General features: G+C 34.5%; 2 protein-coding genes and 1 long non-coding RNA gene across 4 annotated transcripts; 1 reads left to right on the top strand and 2 right to left on the bottom strand.

Moving 5' to 3' along the window:
• Positions 1-8,700: 8,700 nt before the first annotated feature.
• On the bottom strand, positions 8,701-10,784 carry LOC131002707 (uncharacterized). 2 transcript variants are annotated; one of them, XM_057929181.1, is made up of 2 exons: positions 10,480-10,784; positions 8,701-9,836 (listed from the first exon to the last, which is right to left on the bottom strand). In XM_057929181.1, the coding sequence occupies exon 2, from the start codon at positions 9,812-9,814 to the stop codon at positions 8,957-8,959; it is 858 nt and encodes a 285-aa protein (XP_057785164.1). In that variant the 5' UTR covers positions 9,815-9,836; positions 10,480-10,784; the 3' UTR covers positions 8,701-8,956. The 2 variants fall into 2 exon arrangements, with proteins under 2 accessions (XP_057785164.1, XP_057785165.1); XM_057929182.1 differs by having other exon boundaries at positions 8,701-9,845; positions 10,480-10,770.
• LOC131002708 (uncharacterized) lies at positions 9,834-10,705 on the top strand. The gene is made up of 2 exons (XR_009094382.1): positions 9,834-10,080; positions 10,149-10,705. It is a non-coding gene; the product is annotated as an uncharacterized LOC131002708 (long non-coding RNA).
• Positions 10,785-12,789: 2,005 nt separating the features above from the next.
• LOC131002706 (mitogen-activated protein kinase kinase kinase 1-like) lies at positions 12,790-19,106 on the bottom strand. The gene is made up of 9 exons (XM_057929179.1): positions 17,575-19,106; positions 17,103-17,187; positions 16,917-16,979; positions 16,044-16,201; positions 15,424-15,496; positions 15,243-15,302; positions 14,412-14,516; positions 13,478-13,709; positions 12,790-13,334 (listed from the first exon to the last, which is right to left on the bottom strand). Exons 1-8 carry the CDS (start codon positions 18,651-18,653, stop codon positions 13,497-13,499), a joined length of 1,836 nt encoding a protein of 611 aa, XP_057785162.1. The 5' UTR covers positions 18,654-19,106; the 3' UTR covers positions 12,790-13,334; positions 13,478-13,496.
• Positions 19,107-20,009: the final 903 nt, after the last annotated feature.

Below are 20,009 nucleotides of genomic sequence, written 5' to 3'. Positions count from 1 at the left end.
CCCTTTTGATGTTTGAAAGCAACACAACCAAACACACGAAGATTAGACAAATCAATAGATTGACCAGAAAAAACACTTTCAGGACACTCACCCTTTAAAGGCACTAAAGGAGAACGATTAACCAAATATGCAGCAGTAAGAATAGCTTCCCCCCAAAATTTCTTAGAAAGCCAGAAAGACACCAACATGCTTCTTACTTTATCTAATAAGGTCATATTCATAATTTTTGCTACCCCATTTTGTTGTGGTGTATAAGGGACGGTTTTATGTTTCTTGATACCAGATACGGAGCACAAATTATCAAGCAAAACATTAAAAAACTCAAGACCATTATCAGTCCTTAAAGTTTTAATCTTCTTTCCTATTTCATTTTCAATTTGGGTTTTCCAACTTTTAAATTTCTCAAAAACATCAGACTTGTTTTTCAGAAGAAACACCCAAACTTTCCTCGAGTAATCATGAATCACAGATAGAAAATACCTATTCCCACTATGAGTGGGCTCACTAGCGGGACCCCACACATCAGCATGTAAATACCCAAGAATATCAGAACACATAGTCCTTTTTGGATAAGAAGAATGAGGAAAAAGAGACTTTATGTTGCTTGCCCAATACACATGATTCACAGAAAGGTATGCTCGGCAACTTATCATCACCAAAAGCTCCATTCTTATGCAAAATTTCTTAGCCTTTATTGCTCATATATATGACCTAAACAATTGTGCCACAACATAGTTTTATCATCTTGAACAACATTTACAGAATTTGCATTATCAATAATAGGTTTAGCAAGACAAATATACAAATTATGGCGTTTTTCAGCCTTAAACACAACCAAGGAACCTTTCAAAATTTTCAATTGACCCTTTCCCCATTTGCCTTCTAACCCATCATCTTCCAAAGCATCACATGAAAGCAAGTTATTACGAAGATCAGGAACATGACGCATATTTTTCAAAGTGTAAGCATTTCCAGATTCAAATTTTAAACAAATATCACCTACACCAAGTACTGGACATTTCTTTTCATCAGCTAAAGAGACAAACCCATTACTGACAACATTGTAATTACAAAACATGCTTTCAAAAGGAGACATATGAAAGGTATACCCTGAGTCTACAAGCCATTCATTTTCACATATAGAAGTAGAATGCATAGAGTTTGCAGAATTCAGAGATGACACCATAAACAGGTCTCCTATATTCTCACCACTAGTCACAATGTTAGCCTGCTCCTTTTTATTGGGGTTGGGACACTCTTTTATGTAATGACCAATTTCACCACAATTAAATCACTTTCTTGACTTAGGCCTGGATTTTGACCTACTTTTACCACGATATTTTTTCTTTCCTTTTGATTCATCATTATTGGCATGGGTATGATTATGAGACTTATTCTGAGGTCGTCCTCTTACATGCATAATCTCACCAGACGATTTTCCACTTTTATTGTGTCTTAAATCCAATTCTTTGCTTTTTAACCCATTCACAACAGTATCAAGACACACGTTATCTCTTCCATACTTAATGGCAGATTTAACATGATAAGAATCGGGTATAGCATTTATAAGCACAATGGGAGCATAATCAACTGTGTGTTTATCACCGGTTAGCTTAATCTCTTGTATTAGTTTGGTAAACACATCAAGATTCTCATCAATCTCTTTAGACAAATCAAGCTTGAAACGAAAAAAGCTTTCAAGAAGAAACATTTTGGATGGCAAGGAATTTTCAGTGTAACGTTCATCCAATTTGTCCCACAAATCTTTAGCAGAATTTAAAATACCAACTTTTCGTAACACATTATCAGACAAGTTGAGTATAATGGTAGAGCAAGCAAATTCATTTATTTCTTCCTTTTTAACAGTAGCCTCATATGATTGAGTAATAGCACGAAACACTTTTTGTTGAATTAAAACACATTTAATCTTTTGTTTCCATATACTGAAATCAGTTTTGCCATTAAGCGGTGACATACCATACGAGTTGGTAGCCATAATGAGACACAACAAAAGGCCACAAAGAAAAAATAACCACAAAGGGTGACAAAATAAACTGGCAGATAGAAGCACACAACAAACTTAACCTCAATGCAGCGAAAAAATATCACACAAATCAGAGAAACAAAAATAAATTCCAATCCTATACTGCGCTAGTTGGCAGTACTTCTAGATAATAAGGAATAACAGAGAGGTTACAGCCAATTTATCCGAGCGATGCCTAGGATCGAGGCGTCTTCATACCTGCGGCGAACTGAATCGCTGACTTAAGGCGATGATGGCCTCAATGTGGAGGGTGCGACAGCGAGATAACCTCGCTCTGATACCACTGTTGTGATATCGCCTCGCCGTCGACTTGTCTATCTCCATCGCCGATACGCCGCAGAAGAGGACCAATTCCAGATGTAGCAATTTGGCCTCCTTGTAATGAATCTTTGATTCTGGAACAGCCTGCACCAACATGAACAAACCACAACAGAGAATAAAGAAAAAGAGGATAAATGAGATAATAACAATAGTATAAACTCGGCTTAGGTACGGGTCTCTCTTCACTTGCAGCATAACGACCACGAAGGTCACGGAGAAAGCAATTTCGTAGGCACGACAACAAAACCCACGCCCACTCCTCACACCAGGTAACTCCTCCACATAGAAAGAGATGAAGCACTCTCAAATCTCAATGCATGCACGAAAATATTCTCAACAATAATAAGAATAACAGTAAAAAGCAGCAGCTTTTGTGAGTCCTCTTCATCACCAATAAATAGCCAAACCCTAGAAGACACCAAGCTCGAATAGGACTCCTTTGGGCGGAACTGATGAAGGCTCTCTGAAACCTTAAACCGAAAGACACCAACACATTCTGAATATTCGATAGATGTATATCCGTAAATAGGATAAAGGATATCTCCAATTTTATCCCCAAAACCTGCAATAATAAGCTGCAAGATCTCTTCAATCAACATGCAACATTGAAAGCGACTCATGAAGCAACTGTTCTAATTCTGCCAAGTAGAACATATGAAGATAGTCTTATTGTTTACATAATGATAATCAAATAGAGTATAAAAATACTCTAACAATTATACATAGTGATCATTATAAGGTCAATGTAATCTACATGCATGTAATTTCACAAAAGCTATGTGACTCTTACTTACATAACATTCTTTATCTTCGAATCTTTTCGCCCTCTACAGAAGTTTTGGAGTGATAAACTCATATCGAATATTTTTATTATAAGATAGTATTATGCAATAAAGAAAAAGCTAGAACATGATCATTCATTAAATTTAATGACGATATTGCATGTTCTCAAGAGGAAAGTTTTTCCCTTTAATTTTCTCAATTTTTATAAAATAAAATTTTACTTTCTCATTCATCCTTTTGACTTTTCACTTTTAAGAAGGGATATTATTATCACACCAAATATTATCGCATGCAAATTCAGAGTGATAATATTATCCTAACTCCTTAAAGTGAAAAAAAGAAATGAGAAATAATGAAATTCTTTTTTATAGAAAATGAGGAAAAATAAAGGAGAGATTTAAAGTGAGAATCTTTTTATCTTTTTTTTTTCATGATAATTTTACAAGCAAAGAGAACAGATTCGAAGCATATACTAATATATTTTTGTCGTTTATTCAAGCCCTAGCAAGTAAGTTACGAGTTGATTTTTTTCTTCTTTCTATATAAAGAAGAATCAATAATTTTCCTCAAAGAAAAAAAAAGTTAATAATAGTTCATAATTACTTTTCCTCGGTAATGAGTCAAACTCCCAACCTAATGGTTGGAGAGCAAGCGTCTTACCAACTGAATTGCGCTTTGTTGTTCATGCAACTTAAATTATACCGTAATTTCCTTTATTTCCTCATTAAAGTGTTCGTTAGAAATCTTTGGCCCCTTGAATTTTTCATTTAATTAATAGTTCTATTTTTGTTAAGAAAGATTTTAATTGAGGCGATCCATGTAATTAACTTTCCATAAGAAATCTAATTAAAGAAAATTATGCCAATAAAGAACCCTAGAAGAAAAGTTATAAAAATATAGGGTGGAAGCAATCATGATGAAAAATATCGATATTCCATCAAAAATTCAAAGGGGATTTTATTCCACCAATGAAATGTATGCTTTTAGTTTGGGATTAAAAACCTAGGAATCAATTCACATGGAAAAAACCCTTTTTCCCACCTCATCAAATCAACAAAGATTATGCGACATTGATCTTGTAGGATTGAGCAATGAATCTAGATGTCATATTTTTCCAGATAAGAAAAATAAAATCAACATATATATCCACCAAAAAGGTTGGATCTAATCAATGGCGTCTCGAATGTTGCAGTAGGGAATATAATTGACCAGATTCTCAATAAAAAAAAAGAAGGAAAATAAAAAGATTCTCATAGTTATAAATCAAATAGCTAGAGCTGTCCTATTGCTTTTTCAATTTTTTAAAATTCAAAGATTTAATGAACTAGCATTATTAAGCTCCCACCAACTAGGGTAGACCAATAATCTGCAGAAAGAATGGTGGAGAAAAATCGTTTTTTTTTTTTTTTTGACGAATCTTGATTTAAATAATGCTATAGAGACATGAAATTTCCTGAAAGGGGTTATGCTGTATATATGATTTCGAGTTTTTGCATCACAGTATAACTGTCAAATTGGTAGAACAGAAAGATTTTAAAGAAAAGAAAGAAAAAGAAAAGTTAATACAAGTAGCAGTTTTTGGCAGTACTTGAATTGCTTGTCAATGACTTATACAGCTCATAAATTACAAACAGGACAATGAAGATGATTTGTAAATTAATCGTCGATAAATTAATACTAGTATTTATAAACAATATTCTTATATGATTTTGACCAGGCAGCCACAGGATAAACCGGATCTTAATGGATTTAAAAGGTTTCACTGGACCTTCGAATAATTTCTTGTCTCCCCAAAACTAGGGGTGGCACGGTACGGTATACCTTATTAAATCGACCATACCTTATACCTTACATTTATCTTCGATATGGAGAAAATTCATACATTTACCTTACCTTTACCTACGGTATACCTTAGTTCGGTATACCTTAAGTACGGTATGGAGAATATACAAAACCTTTACCGTACCTTTATTTCGGTATACCTTACCGAATTTCGGTATACCGTACTTTCACGGTATACCGCACTTTAACGGTATACCAAAATAATCGATATTATCAAAATCGAAAAAATTCAATTGGTATACCGTACTTTATATTCGCATACTTGTATGCATTCATGTAATATATAGTAAATTATATAAATGTTATAAGTTACATATAATTTATATGTTAGAAGTAATATTATTTACTCCCTCCGTTCAAGCTTTTAGTATCCAACTTTCCTTTTTTGGTTGTCCCACATTTTAGTATCCATTTCTATTTTTGGTAAAAGTAGGTGAGGCCCTTACTCTACTTTAATTATTTTAACTCTCACATAAAATGTGAGACCCTTATTCCACTCACAACACATCAATCACTTTATTAAAACCCGTGCCGTTCTCAACTGGATATCAAAAGTCGGGACGGAGGGAGTATAATATAATACTAATATTATAACTATGCTATTATATATGTAACTATTATAAGTTAGATGTATAATTTATTGTAAAACAATCATTTTAGTTATATATCATAACTATACTATAATATCAAAATAAATAATTTTGTTTTATTGTATAACTTATACTATATACTATATTTTTTTTTGTATCATTTGATGATATTTATAAATTTATAAGTTATATAGTATATACTATATACTATATACTATATAGATGTTATAAGTAATATGAGATTTATAAGTTAGATGTAATCTAAGTTATAATATAATATCAATATTAATTATAGCATGCTATTATATACATAGATGTTACACGTCAGATGTATAATTTATTGTAGAACAATAATCTTAGTTATATAATATAGAATATTATATTATAACTGTGTTATGATATCAATATAAATAATTCAGTTATATTAAATTATATAACTTACATACTATATTATATTTTATTCACTTTTATATCATTTGATGATATTTATATTCGCATACTTGTATGCATTCATGTAATATATAGTAAATTATATAGATGTTATAAGTTACATATAATTTATATGTTAGACGTAATATTATTTATAATATAATACTAATATTATAACTATGCTATTATATATGTAACTATTATAAGTTAGATGTATAATCTATTGCAAAACAATAATATTAGTTATATATTATAACTATACTATAATATCAAAATAAACAATTTTATTTTATTGTATGACTTATACTATATACTATATTTTATTTATTTTTGTATCATTTAATGATATTTATAAATTCATGTACAATTGTATATATTCACATAATATAGATTATACACATCATTTTATAAAATTTATAAATATTTTTAAAAATATAGACATAAAAATAAATATTATATATTTTAAAACTATAGATTTTGATACGATATATACCGCGATTTTCGGTATACCAATATATACGGACAACTGCGGTATATCAGAATAAGGTATTGTACCTTATTACCGGTATATACCGAATATTAAGGTATACCAGAATAAGGTATGATACCGCATCACCGGTATATGCAGTAATATTCGGTATACCAGTAATACGGTATCATACCGTATTCCGATGGTATCATACCGTATTCCGGTATATACCTTTAATACGGTATTTATTGATTTTTTCGGTATATACCGCGGTATCGGTATACACCGGTATACCCCGGTATTTGGAAAATTCATATCTTTACCTTACCGTAAATCTTCGGTACGGTATCATACCTTACCAAAAAAACCGGTATACCTTAAATTCGATATTTTGCGGTATTTTACGGTACGGTATGACCGGTATACCGAGTTTTCGGTATATTTTTCCAGCCCTACCCAAAACATTTTCTTTGAATGAAACTGTAGAAGGCGAAATATTTACTTTTATTTTTAGAATAGGTGAAATATTTACTTACATATGGTTTAATTTAAGGATTAATCACATATAATAATACCATTTTTTCCATTTTAGTTTTGGTTTATAATATACAACTTTCAAATTTTGACATAGAAATATTACTTCTACAATGTATAGTTTACAATATTCATCGAAATGATGTGAAACTAAAATTGAGATGGTTGCGTCAACTAGCCGGCTAACCTCTTCAACTATGTTGTTGCAACTTTTGTAACATTTCTTGTGCCAAAAAAAAAAAATATTGCAACATTTCCATGTATATATGCTAATCCATATAACCATATAATCTTTAATTTGATTGAAAATAGACCGATGATATATACAACACAAATTTTAAAGCTCATACTTTAGCACCACGATTTAAATTAAAATTGCATTTGTAAACCAAAAAATGAATACAAATGGTGCTATTATATGCAATTGCTTCTCCCCTAAAAACAATGCAATTGCTTCCTTGTTTATTAATCTCTCTGTCCCTCCCTGGAATATCTCCCTTAAAGGGAGGCAACATGAGTTTTAAGAAAAGCTAATTATATATTTGGTGAGTGTAGAAAAATTCCCTCAAATTAACTAATAGATAGTGAAATTATTTTGAAAAAAATAGACTAAAAATATATTTAATAGACAAACAAAAATGAAAAATAAGAAGTATTAAAAAAATGAAAAATAACAAGATATTTCGTGAAACGGAAAAAATACTCTCTCTGTCCCACAAATCTTGATGCATTTGTTTTCGGCACGGGAATTAAGGAATTGTAGATTAGTGTTTTAAGTGTATAGGTAATAAAGTAGAAAATTGATAAAGTAGAAGCGTGTAGGTAATAAAGTAGATTAGTGATAAAGTATAAAAGTGTGTATGTAACAAAGTGATAAAATAGGTAATTAAGAACCCTTATTTTTTATCTAATTATTACTATATTTAGAAATGCATCAAGATTCGCAGGACGGTCCAAAAAGAAAATATGCATCAAGATTCGTGGAACGGATGGAGTAGCATATAACTCTAGTTCCTCCCTAAAAAAACCATATAACTAGTTCGTGGGTGGCTTCCTTTACTAGAGTGTGCCAACAAAGAATATTTAGGTGGGCTCATAATAGCAGTCCACTAGCAGTGGATGTATTTCAAGCCCATTTTATTAGGCCCAGATTATATACTGAGTTTATCTATATTTCTTTGAAATGCATGATTTAAAATGTCGTTTATCAATCTGAAAAATGATTGAAACCATGCACCAGGAAAACCCACGTTTTTACTGAGAATCGACAGAACTGAAGAAATAACCAATTAAGATAAAGAAAACCAAATTATTCAGATTCTCAGTGTTCAGTTTAGTGGATTAGATAAAATTAGACATGATTTAATCTCAATATACATTGGAATCAATGAAATCTTGCTTGGTCTTCACTGGGAACTTGAGTAAGGAGCAGATCTTTTTGTTTTGGGGTTTTCTAGTATTTGAAAGCGACAGTTCACATAAAATCAGTCTCGACTTATGAGTATTGGCTCCCTTTATAAGTTGGAACAAAATTAATCTCAAAAAATCATGGATCAATCCAACCTAAGCTAATCTCATACCAATTCAATCTCGAGTAACCTAACAAATAAACATAATTCACACCTAATCATGATTGAAACACAGAAATTAATCAAAACCAAGCCTGAAAAATGACATAAAATAGTAAATATCAAAAAAGAAAATCATGCACATTATATAAACAATGAACTGTTACATGTTTTTCTTTCTATCTTTCTTTTTCATATTTGGGGATTATGTTCAGTGAAAAGGAACTACGATCAGCACAGCGCCGTACAAAACTAACAAAAACCAACAATAAACAATTCACTACAATACATAGTAATGTTTTTTTCCAATCAAATGCAAAAACAAATCTAAATTTTCATGTTACCTACTTTCCTTGCAACAGAGAAACCAACCACATTACCTGCCTCGCCCTCTGAGCCGCCCCGTCATACGCTGTGCCAATAATCTCACACGTTGTCCCGGACGATGGCGCCTGTCGGGGGCTGCAGCTCGAACTCCGGTATCCCAGTGCTCACCGTATGCTGGGGCCCTGAACATCAAGTCATCTAAATCATCATCAGTACTATCATCATCGTCGTCATCCAAATCATCATCATAATCCCTGTAACCGTGACGGTCCCTCTCTATCACGTAATCACCAATAACAATTGCCCCAGGCATGGTGGATCTGATCGTGCTAATCACGTCGCTTATGTCCCTCTCATTCTCGAGCTTCTTCCATTTCTCGGCATGCAAAGGGTCTACATCCCGGGGACGTGCCAGAGGGTGCTCTAACTTTACATGTTTCCTGAGCTCTTTGTAGCGGCCCACAAATGAGCAGCCCTCCTGCACGCAGGCTCGCTTCTTTGCATTGAGAAATCTACGCGCAGGCTCCACCACAGTCCAGCCTTTCACCTGGCCCCGGCAAAGAGGGCACAAAATCCCAGATAGTTCAGATGATAGTTGCTGTGATTTTGAGCTCCGGTCTGGGGTAACTTTCGTGTACTGCTCAAGACAATTAGAGTAGCGCTGGCTAGTAGCGCACATGTAAGGACGGCAGCCCTTATCATACGAGGAACAGAGCAAGAGAACAGCATTGTGAGGAAACTCCAAGCAGACCGAGCATTCTGCATCTTCCCATTCCTTCTTTTCGGATGTTTTCTTCCCATTGTGGGCGTCTCCGCAGACCTTCGTGCACCTAGATGATAGCTTACGCAGGCTAACTAAATGGTGCTGGGAGTCCGATCTCCTCTCCAGCTTCTTCGATTTCGCCATTGTCAATCCAATCTTTGGTAAACTTAACAACCTCAACAGCAAAAGGTAAGTAGACAAACAAGATGACTCAAATGATGCAGGAAAAACAATACAACACAGACTAACAAATTTTACATAATTAGAGGAATATGCATAGCAATAAAAAACACAGTTGTTCATAATCATGACGTATTTTCTATATATCATCCTCAATAATAAAATTTAAAAAATGGAAACTTGTAATATTACTTGTACACACACAACACACACCAAAACTAGCATCTATAGTTTTCTGCCGATAACATGAAACTACTTCATCTGTAAAGCATCAGAAACAGCAGAATAGACTAAATAGATACTAAAATAATAGTAACTGCCACACTGAGCATATCCCACCTACCATCATGAAATTTTTAATTTAATAAAACTGTAGCAACACCAGCACAGAACACACACCAAAACTAACATCTGAGATTTTTTTGCTAAATAATAATGAAACTACTATAGTTCCAAACACAGTATAAGCCATGCCCAAAATACTTATCAAAATTCGAACACGGAAGAAAAGGTGTCGCTCACAAAAATTAACACATCCAAATTCAACATTTATTCCGGGATCATACACGTCCAGCTTCATGAAATCGCATCGAAAAGGAATTTCCAACAAAATTGAGAGCGCGGATTACCTTAGATATGAAGAAAGAACAGGAATCAAGATAGATGTGCGCGGTTATAGGGTGAAGATTGTGGAAATGGGGTTTCCTCTGGTTTTTATATCTAACAAGTATGGTAGCAAATTTGTTGGATTCTTAGGGTTGCGAGAGAAGATCGGAAATTTCCCTATCACAAACTTTCTCTCTCTCTCACCTGCAGATACACGATAACCCCCCCACGTTACCACCGCTTTCAGTCATCATCACTCATGGCTATACATATCCAAATATTACGGGATTCATTTTCTAAACATTACGGATTTCAGAGGTTATTTCGTAAATTTTTAATTTTATGCCCTCCAATTTTATCCCTTTTTAAAATACCCACAATAAATAAAAATTATATAAACTATCCATTTTAAATTTTAAATCATAAAATTGTCTTTACTTAAATTGTAAACTTTACTCGACATGTTCAACCACTACATATCGAATATGTCAAGCATTAGTATTTGTGGTGAATTTATTAATGCTTGACATATTCAATATTTACAAATTGGGAATTAGTGAAGATACACCAATACTTGACATGCTAACAACAAATATTAATTATCAAGTATTCTTAAAATAATATATTAATAATGAACATATTCAATTATTGCGAATCGAATAGCTGAACAACATAAAAAGTTAAAAAGTTCTAAATGAATATAATAATTTGTACTCCTAAATAAATTTATTAGTTTATCAACGTGGCTTGAAATTTAGAGAGGGAACAGGTAACGATTTGAATTATTTGAGAAATGAGTGCTTGCATACATTAAGCACATAGATAATAACTCTAGAATGGATATTTAGATTATGGGTAGTGACTTTTAGACAGAAAATATTAAGGGTTAATGGTGTTTTTTACCCTATTTAAAAAATGAAACATAAAATGTACCCACTCAAAATTAAACATATAAAATGTACCCATTTTGAGGTTGAAATGACTAAGATACCCTTAAAACAAAAAGAAAATACCAAACAAATCATCTCTCCCACAAAAAAGTAAAAAATCGCAGCCTCTCCCCCAAAAAAAACTTGCAGCCTCTCCCCATCTCTCTCTCTCTCTCTCTCTCTCTCAAAGCGCCTCCGCCGCCCTCCAGGGTGTCTCCGCCTCCGCCGCGCTGGCGCTGTCGCCGCAGCCACAGATCCCGTCGCCGTGGCCGCCTAGATCTGCCTCCGTCGCGCGCCGCCGTTTCTCTCCAGCACACCCACGCACACCTCCGCCGCAGCCTCGCCGTGCCTCGCCGCGACTCCTCCCCAAATCGCAGGCGCAACCTCCTCCTTCTTCTTCTTCTTCTTCTTCTTTTCACTCTCTACCGATTCCCCCACCTGCACGATTTTCGATCTGAAGTCGCACGATTTCCGATCTGAAGTTTGATTTTTGAAATTGTGCCAAGATCTGAAGTTTGATTTTTGAATTTGTGCCAAAAATGTTCAGTGCTCGACAGTTCACATTGCTCGACACTCCACTTAATGTCGAGCAATAGTTCAATTGAACTATTGCTCGTCTTGCTCGACATATGAATTATTGCTCGACATGCTCGACAGTTCTTAATTGCTCGACACTCGATGCTCGAGGCGTCGAAGCGTCGAGCAATAGTTCAATTTGAACTATTGCTCGACATGCTCGATGCTCGACAGTTCAATGCTCGACGCTTCAGTGTCGAGCAATGTGAGCAATGCGCGAATTACACATAGGGGTAAAAATGTCCTAAGTGGGTAGATTTTATTGTTTTAAAAAAAGTGGGTACATTTTATGTTTCATCTTTCAAAAAGGGTATATCCAATTTTGCCTCAAATATTAATTTGATCGGTTTTAAGCTATTTAGTGATTTCTCTAAAATATTCTTTCCAAAATTTAGAGATCCGATTTTTGAGTTATTTTCGCAAGTTATATTTCCAATTTTTAAGCTATTTATTTTATTTTATTTTTTGTTTCTAAAATTATATTATTGATTTTATCGACTAATTTAGAGATGCTCCTAAAAATAATCTCATATTTGTTTCCACATATTTTATTTGTTTTCAATTTATTTTTTTGTTTTCAAAATTATATTATTGATTTGTTTTCACTAATCTAGATATACTTCTAAAAATATTCCAAAATTTGTTTCCACTAATTTAGGCATCCCAAACCTGCAAGATTAAAAATAATCCAAGATTTGTTCCAATTATTATTCGGTTTTTAAATTAGACAAAAACATCTTATTTGCAATTTAAAAATCATATTTTGCTCAACTAAAATTCCAGAATTCGCAAACAATTTCAACCCGTGCAAGAAATGAGTAAAGGACATGATTACAAATTGCTGCTACTAAAATCATCAGAACCAATAAAATTTATTATACCATTTTTTACAATTAATATGTGGAACACCATATACAGCTAGCTAGCCTATTGGATTTGGGCTACACAACCCCAGCTCTAATAAAATGAAAAACCTCAATAACACTATCAAAGAGAGAAAATTAATAGTGTTACTCTCCTGCTATGCACACCAAACCTACTTGGGAAGGAAAACCCAAGCAGAGCACGACAAGTCGACGACGCAGAGAAGTACCTTCTTGGGTTCTTGGGAGAAAAATATTTGAGAAATCTCAATAATTGAATTGCAGATCCCCCACGCAGAGAACTACAAGATGCAATCCCGCAGTTTTTAATCACCAGGAAAATATAAGACCAGCTGCAACGGGCAAGAACTCTGAGAAATACGAGAACCCCCCACCCAGAATAAATCAGATAATACAATGCAACACACATTTTGTGTCCCAGTGGAAGCTATTTTTCCCTGTCCTTTGGCATTTTGATTGGGGATGCGGAGCAAAGATATGCATGTTGTGCTGGGGAAGAAAGGGAAAAGGGGCATTAGTCATATATGGCAATGGATTATAGAGAAATGCACAACACCGTCATCTCTCTTTCTTTTGGATGCATGAAATTTGGTATTTCTAATAACAATAGGACAAGAGAGATATCGGCTTACCTGAACTATGAAACAAAGCTCAAATCAGCCTGTTAAGAGGATGAGAAGATGCAAAGCCCAAAGAAACTGGCAGCGGACGCTTCACAAAGGGATGATTCAAGAGCTCTGCAGCTGTTGACCGCACACTTGGGTCAGCTTGTAGACATTTAAGTAAGAAATCTTGTGCATCGCTGGAAAGAGAATCAGGAATATGTGGTCTCTTGCCCTTTCCTATCCTATACATCGCCTGCATCTGTAGTATCAAAGACCAACTGTTAGTCTCAGAGAAAACCGTATCTAGTTAACAGAGTTCAGATAAAGATAGCCACCCAACAAACTTCATTTGATTGGTTACTATTGGGAATCAAGGAAATATCTGCATTCATCAATTGACTAGTCTGCTTAAGAAAGAGAGTATCTTAACAACTTAATTCTACCTAGAAAATCACTCCATGTTCTCTATTTTATGAGACAACAATTCTTAAGGTGGTTTATTAGTAACAATCTAAAAGGCTGACTTTGTGTTTTAGAATATTAAATCAGGTATCCATCAGATATTCCCTTCATGCAAATTAGCCATTCTTTTCATGCAACTATCCCTAAATACTCTATACTTTGGAAGTGAAAAACAACCTAAGCATCATCTCTATAAACTTATGCACATTTACTCAGTTTAGAAGAGCACACAGATCGTAGTTCCAAGGGAAGAGGTATATATTTCTTTACTTCACCATGCAGATATGTTAATTTGGTGGCATTTGTAATAATATCAGTGCAGCTTAGGTTCCACCCCATCTCCCAAATATATATTTTAAAAAAAGGCTCATAAAGTGTAAGAAAGACATAAAAAGATCACTAACAATTCCTTGCATAAAAAGAGGACAAAGAAAAGAAGTATCTTAAAAAAAGACACCTCAATTATTTGAGCTTCAATAAAGGAGCTGCTGTAACTTACGCATTCAAAATCCCCATATGGAAAACGTCGTGTTAGCATCTCCAATACAGTACACCCAAGGCTCCATATATCTGCCGGAAGCCCATAGCCCTGGCTTCTAACAACCTGCAACCATGTAGTTTGATAACTTTAAATTGCAGCACCAGAAAATTTTCATTACTATGACGCTCTTCATTGATAAGGGAGAAGAAATTAAAATTACAAAGACCAAGGATGGATATGTTAAATTAAGCAGCAAGGTAAGGATGACAAATAGTAGTTTAGTGCCCTTTAAGCTGGAGAGCAGTAGGCATCTCGTAAACAGCAAATTCTGAAACTCACAAGTTCGATAATACAGCCATTTGGAAAATAATTACTCCCTCCGTCCACAATATATTTGCCACATTTTGGATGGCCCGGATTTTAATAAAATGTAAGGGAAGTTGTTAGTGGAGTGAGGGTCCCACTTTAAATGTGAGCGGAGATGTGTGGGCCCTACTACTATAAATTAAAGTGGCAATTTTTTTGTGGATGGACCAAAAAGGAAATTGTAGCAAATTTATTGTGAACGGAGGGAGTAAATGATATACATCAGTCTTACATATATGATATATCCTTGTCGAATGCCAAATTGGTAACTATAATAGAGACATTGAAAATTAATTGCCACAAAGGAATTTAAAAGATGATGAGGATGATACTCAAATATGTTACTCAGCCTTAATCTTTTACAGAACCACCAGTACCCTACATAATTTTATAAATAGAAGTTCAACTTGTATAATTGTCATCATCCTCCTTTTCTCTATGAGTTAAACATAGTAGTTCAATTCATCAGTTCATGGAACAAACCTCAGGAGCCATCCAGAATACAGTCCCCTTGCAAGATTTGACATCATTCAACTTAGTTGCCTGCAACATGATTCAATCATAAATAAGTCAGGTACAATGGTGAGAAAGATTGTATCAGATAATTTCATATGCTAAGAAATGTGTCAATTAAAAGGAGAAAGAAAGGAAAACAAGACAGAACCTTTGCAAGACCAAAATCCGCAAGTTTCACCAATCCATTAGTGTCCACCAGTATATTTGCACACTTGATGTCTCTGTACCAAGAAACGTAAAGATGAAAGTACTGAAAATGAGGACAAAAAGAGTCAACTTTATTGAGCTCAAGCAAATAAATGTCATTACAACATTAGATTTTACATGCTTTCTTAAGCTCCTTAAGACTTTATTACTAGTGCATTCCAGAGTTCTAGATTTTCTTTTGGTTTTGTAATATATCTTATTTCATCACTAGTGCAGGATTAATGCTATTGAACTCAAAATCACTAAAAACAAGGAACCACATCTCTGGGGAGAGATTATTGATTAGTAATGCAGAAAATATAATATAGGGATAATAAAATTACAAGGAGAGAGTTACACAAAATTAGTTCTAAGTCTCTAAAAGGTATTCAGAGTAGAAAAGGGGCTCCAGAATTAGAAGAACCCAACACAAAATCATATAACAATACAACATAGAATACACTGAAAGTGCATGAATGATTTCTAATGGTAAAACATGTAAAAATACAAGAAAATATTTTGGGCCTAAAGTATAGAATTGGAGAAAATCAGAAAGGTAAAATGGGAAAGATGAGTGATTACCTGTGCACTACACCTTGGTCATGCAGATATTTTAAACCATGAAGAATCTGCCTTGTATAAGCAGAGACTACGGAGTCTCGGAGGGTATATTTCTGGTAAAGGCTCAAGAGGGAGCCTTTGGTAACAAGCTCAAGGAATATATAGAGATGTGAATCGTCCTACAAAATGAAGAAAAACAAAATAAGTATGGAGATCCAAGAACATCTTTGCAATGTCGAAAGTTTCCATGGAGAAATTAAATATTTTGCAAAATTTAGAACCGTTGAACAAATCAATAATTTTGATGAACGTTTTGCAACATATTAAATAAAATACGTCTGTGCATCAAAATTATTGATTTGTTCAATGTTTTGCAAATTCGAAAAATATGTATAGAAAGTAATAAATTCTGAATAAATATAGATCGTAGGATCAATCAATATAAATGGCTGAGATTTCTTCTCAATTCCCTAACTATTTGTATTTCTCTACGGATCTTTTCTCTATGTATGTATATATATATATATATATTGATGTCCACAATAGCTTCCAAAAGAAGATTATATGGAGAATCTCACAAATAAATGGAAAAACTTAAAAGAAGAAAGAAAAACAAATATAAGTGGTGTTGATAGTTTGTCAATCTTCTCAATTATATTATTGGTGAGTAGAAATGTAGGTTTTTATATCTAGTTGTTTTGAGTTATATAAGGGTAATAGGTCACTTGACAGCTCAACATGTGTGTGTGACTGTGTGACTGTGTGCATGTGCTTTAAATATGAGTATACAAAAAAACCACAAGGGCATGGGAATTCCATAGTAGTGGAGAAACTACATATCACGATGGAAATAGTAATCATACTAACAAACATTAGACAAAAGGCCGAGAGTACCTTCTCTGTGCCATAATACTGGACAATATTTTCATGCTCAAACTTCCTCAGAAGTGCAATTTCCTGGACAGACAAAGATTACAAAATAATTAACAAGAAAATTTTCTAGATATATCAAGACCAGTCGATTGTTACACTCAAGAACTACGTTGTTCATGACCAATATCATTACAAGTGCAACTAGACCTGTTCAAGTTGGGCGATACGCTGCCTTCCTTCTCCCCCTTGATCAAGCAAAGATACTTCCTTAATAGCAAAAAAGAATCCATCACTGCAGCAAAGCATGTCGAGAACAAAGCATAAGCCATCTATAACGTGCCCTCGTGAATATTGCTGCTAAAAGGATATCTATTATACTAGTATTAATATGAGAAATTGATCAAGCTCCGGTCAGCAACTGGGGTGGGTTGGGGGTGGGGGGTATCTAGAATGAGGATTTATAAAAAGTAAATCCCACCATGCACAATCATGTAAATAACCAAAGTCTACTGTTCAAGAAAGCCTCTAACTAACTCTATCCAAATTACATATAATGTCAGCTCAACAATATAAAAAATATAACGATGCAATACATAGAACATATGGCTTCAGGCTCAGACGAATACCAAAAATTTTCAGTGATAACTAGAAAAGTAAATGAACAGCACTTAACACTTACTCAGCAATTCCCTCATACACAGATCCAAATGATCCGCAACCCAAGAGATCGCCCTTCTGCCAAGTTGAAATAACACGTCTAAATCTTCCATTTGGTGAAATACTTGATACAGGGTCCGTTGTAGTACTTGAAGAATCATCATCATTTGAGCTTGCGGTGAATGAACATGATGCTGAGAGAACATGACTCTCTTCCCTTGCCATTCCCCTTCTTCTTTCATCCTCCTGGTCCTCATCCCCAATCCTAACCCGACCACCATCCTCATCCAATGCCTGCAGTGTTCCATTGTCTGGGCCAAATTTTCGGAAGATATCCCAAGTCGAGCACTCTTGATCAATCACGGGTAATGACATAAAAGGCGGTGGCGCCAAAAGGCCTAGAAATGACGGCCTCACGCCCTTAATGCCACTTCCACGAAATTCATTCGATCCACCACTCAAATTATCATTTGAAATGCCATCACTTACCCTCACACTATCCACCATTGTACTACCAAAAACATTAGCCCTATTCCTACAATCACGAATTCCCTCGGAATTCTTACTAATTACTGTACCGCTATGATCTGAACATCTAACTAAGTTTCCACTACCCCCAATTCCCCGATTTAACAAGCCAACAACCTCGACATCACCAGAAACTTCAACATCTCCATCACTAACCTTCTCGATTGCCTGACTGAACCCAACGGGAGCAGAAGAAGATCTCACTTTCATCACCTCATACTCCTCGGGCGATATAGAGAAATCATCAATCCCCGAAAACCCTAGGTTTTTGCACATAATCTCGATTTCGCCGTCGATGCCCTCAACCCTAAAACTCTGCCTCCCGCCGTACAAGTCGAGCGAGCGCGTGCGCAGAGACTCCTCCGACGCGGTGTAGTACGACGAAGACGAAGGCGCTGAGGCAAAAGACGGCGAGTAATCGTAGTTGATGTTCCTCGTGGCGTTACGCCGCTCGAGCCTCGGCTTCGACTTGGCGGCTCGCCGGCTCGAGCTGGAGCTTTCGCCTGAGACGGAGTCGGAGTCACTTTTACGGCGGTCGGAGCTATGAGCAAAGATTTTGGGTAGGCGATGCATTGTGATCGCATGGAGCAAAATCCATGAATCGGGGAAACCCAAAACCTGGTGAGCTCCTTACAATAACTGAAACTGATTACTTAGCTCTGAAATTCTTCAGCTTTGCTTGGATTGATTTGTTTGGAGGTTTATACGGAAATTACACTCTTTTTAGCGGGCGAAAGGGGTTGAAGACGACAGAAATGCGAGAATAGCTGAAAGATGTCTCATGTCTGGGACAGGGAGAAGGCGAGATGAGAGAGATAGTGGTGACAACGCGGTGCCAGCTTGGAATTCGAATGCCTGTTCTTTACTTTTCCACATTAATTTCTCCCAAAATAATAAATTTATCATTAGCTCTCCTTTTCAAGACTTCCTTTTTTTTTAGCGGACTCTCCTCCTTTTGAAGTCTTTCAAACTACATTTTCAACTTTATTCACTTAATTTCATCGATAAATTACGGTAATTACCTATTCTGGTAACATTCTACTTTTTCCAACATTCGTACTTTAAAGATTTACTACTCATTCCGCACTCTCAAGTTAGTGACTACTTACTACCTAATGAAAAAAAATCAAAGTGATTTTTTTTTTAGGAATAAATAAAAGTGCATTTCTAACCTTACATAAATTTCAAAATAAAAATATACCTTTTTTAGTTAGGAGTTATAAATTAGAAGTCAAGAATACTCATACTCACACTCACTTTAGTATATACTAGTGCGCAACCCATCGAAATTCGACGGGAAATTATTTTAACTTATTATATAAATTATTTTTAAATTTATTTAATTTAAAGTAATATAGTTGAAATTATATTAATTTGAATCATATTCCTCAATTAAATGTTAACCTTTTGTTAAAATAATAAATACATTTTTTATGTAGATTTTTATTTAATAATATTTTGAAAAATGTATCGATATTAAAAATTTTATTTCATATGAGCATCATCTCGTCTGAACCTTGTAGGATCATATCATAATCTAAATTTTGGAAGATGACAACTAACGTTTGAACATCAGACTTTTGAGTATCATCTCGTCTAGACCTTAAAATACAAAAAATGAACTTTTATGCGTCAAGTTTTTTTAACATCATTATCTGGAGCTTTAAAAATCAAAGTTGACTTGTGAGATTGTATGATTTGGAGCTTCTAACATCATAACTAACTTGTAAACATCATTTTGTATGGAACTTTAAAAAATCTTGACAAACTTTTATGCATTATTAGTTCTAAATATTATAATTGGGTTCCAAGAATCATCTCGTTTGGAGTTTAAAAAAATAAATTTAACTTGTGAGTATCATCTCATTTGAACTTTGAATGACCACAATTAAGTTACAAGAATTATATTGTGTGTAGCTTTAAAGATCA

This window comes from Salvia miltiorrhiza, unplaced genomic scaffold (assembly GCF_028751815.1).
Source record: "Salvia miltiorrhiza cultivar Shanhuang (shh) unplaced genomic scaffold, IMPLAD_Smil_shh fragScaff_scaffold_173, whole genome shotgun sequence".
Lineage (NCBI taxonomy): Eukaryota > Viridiplantae > Streptophyta > Magnoliopsida > Lamiales > Lamiaceae > Salvia > Salvia miltiorrhiza.
This window is presented reverse-complemented; position numbering and strand designations above follow the sequence as displayed.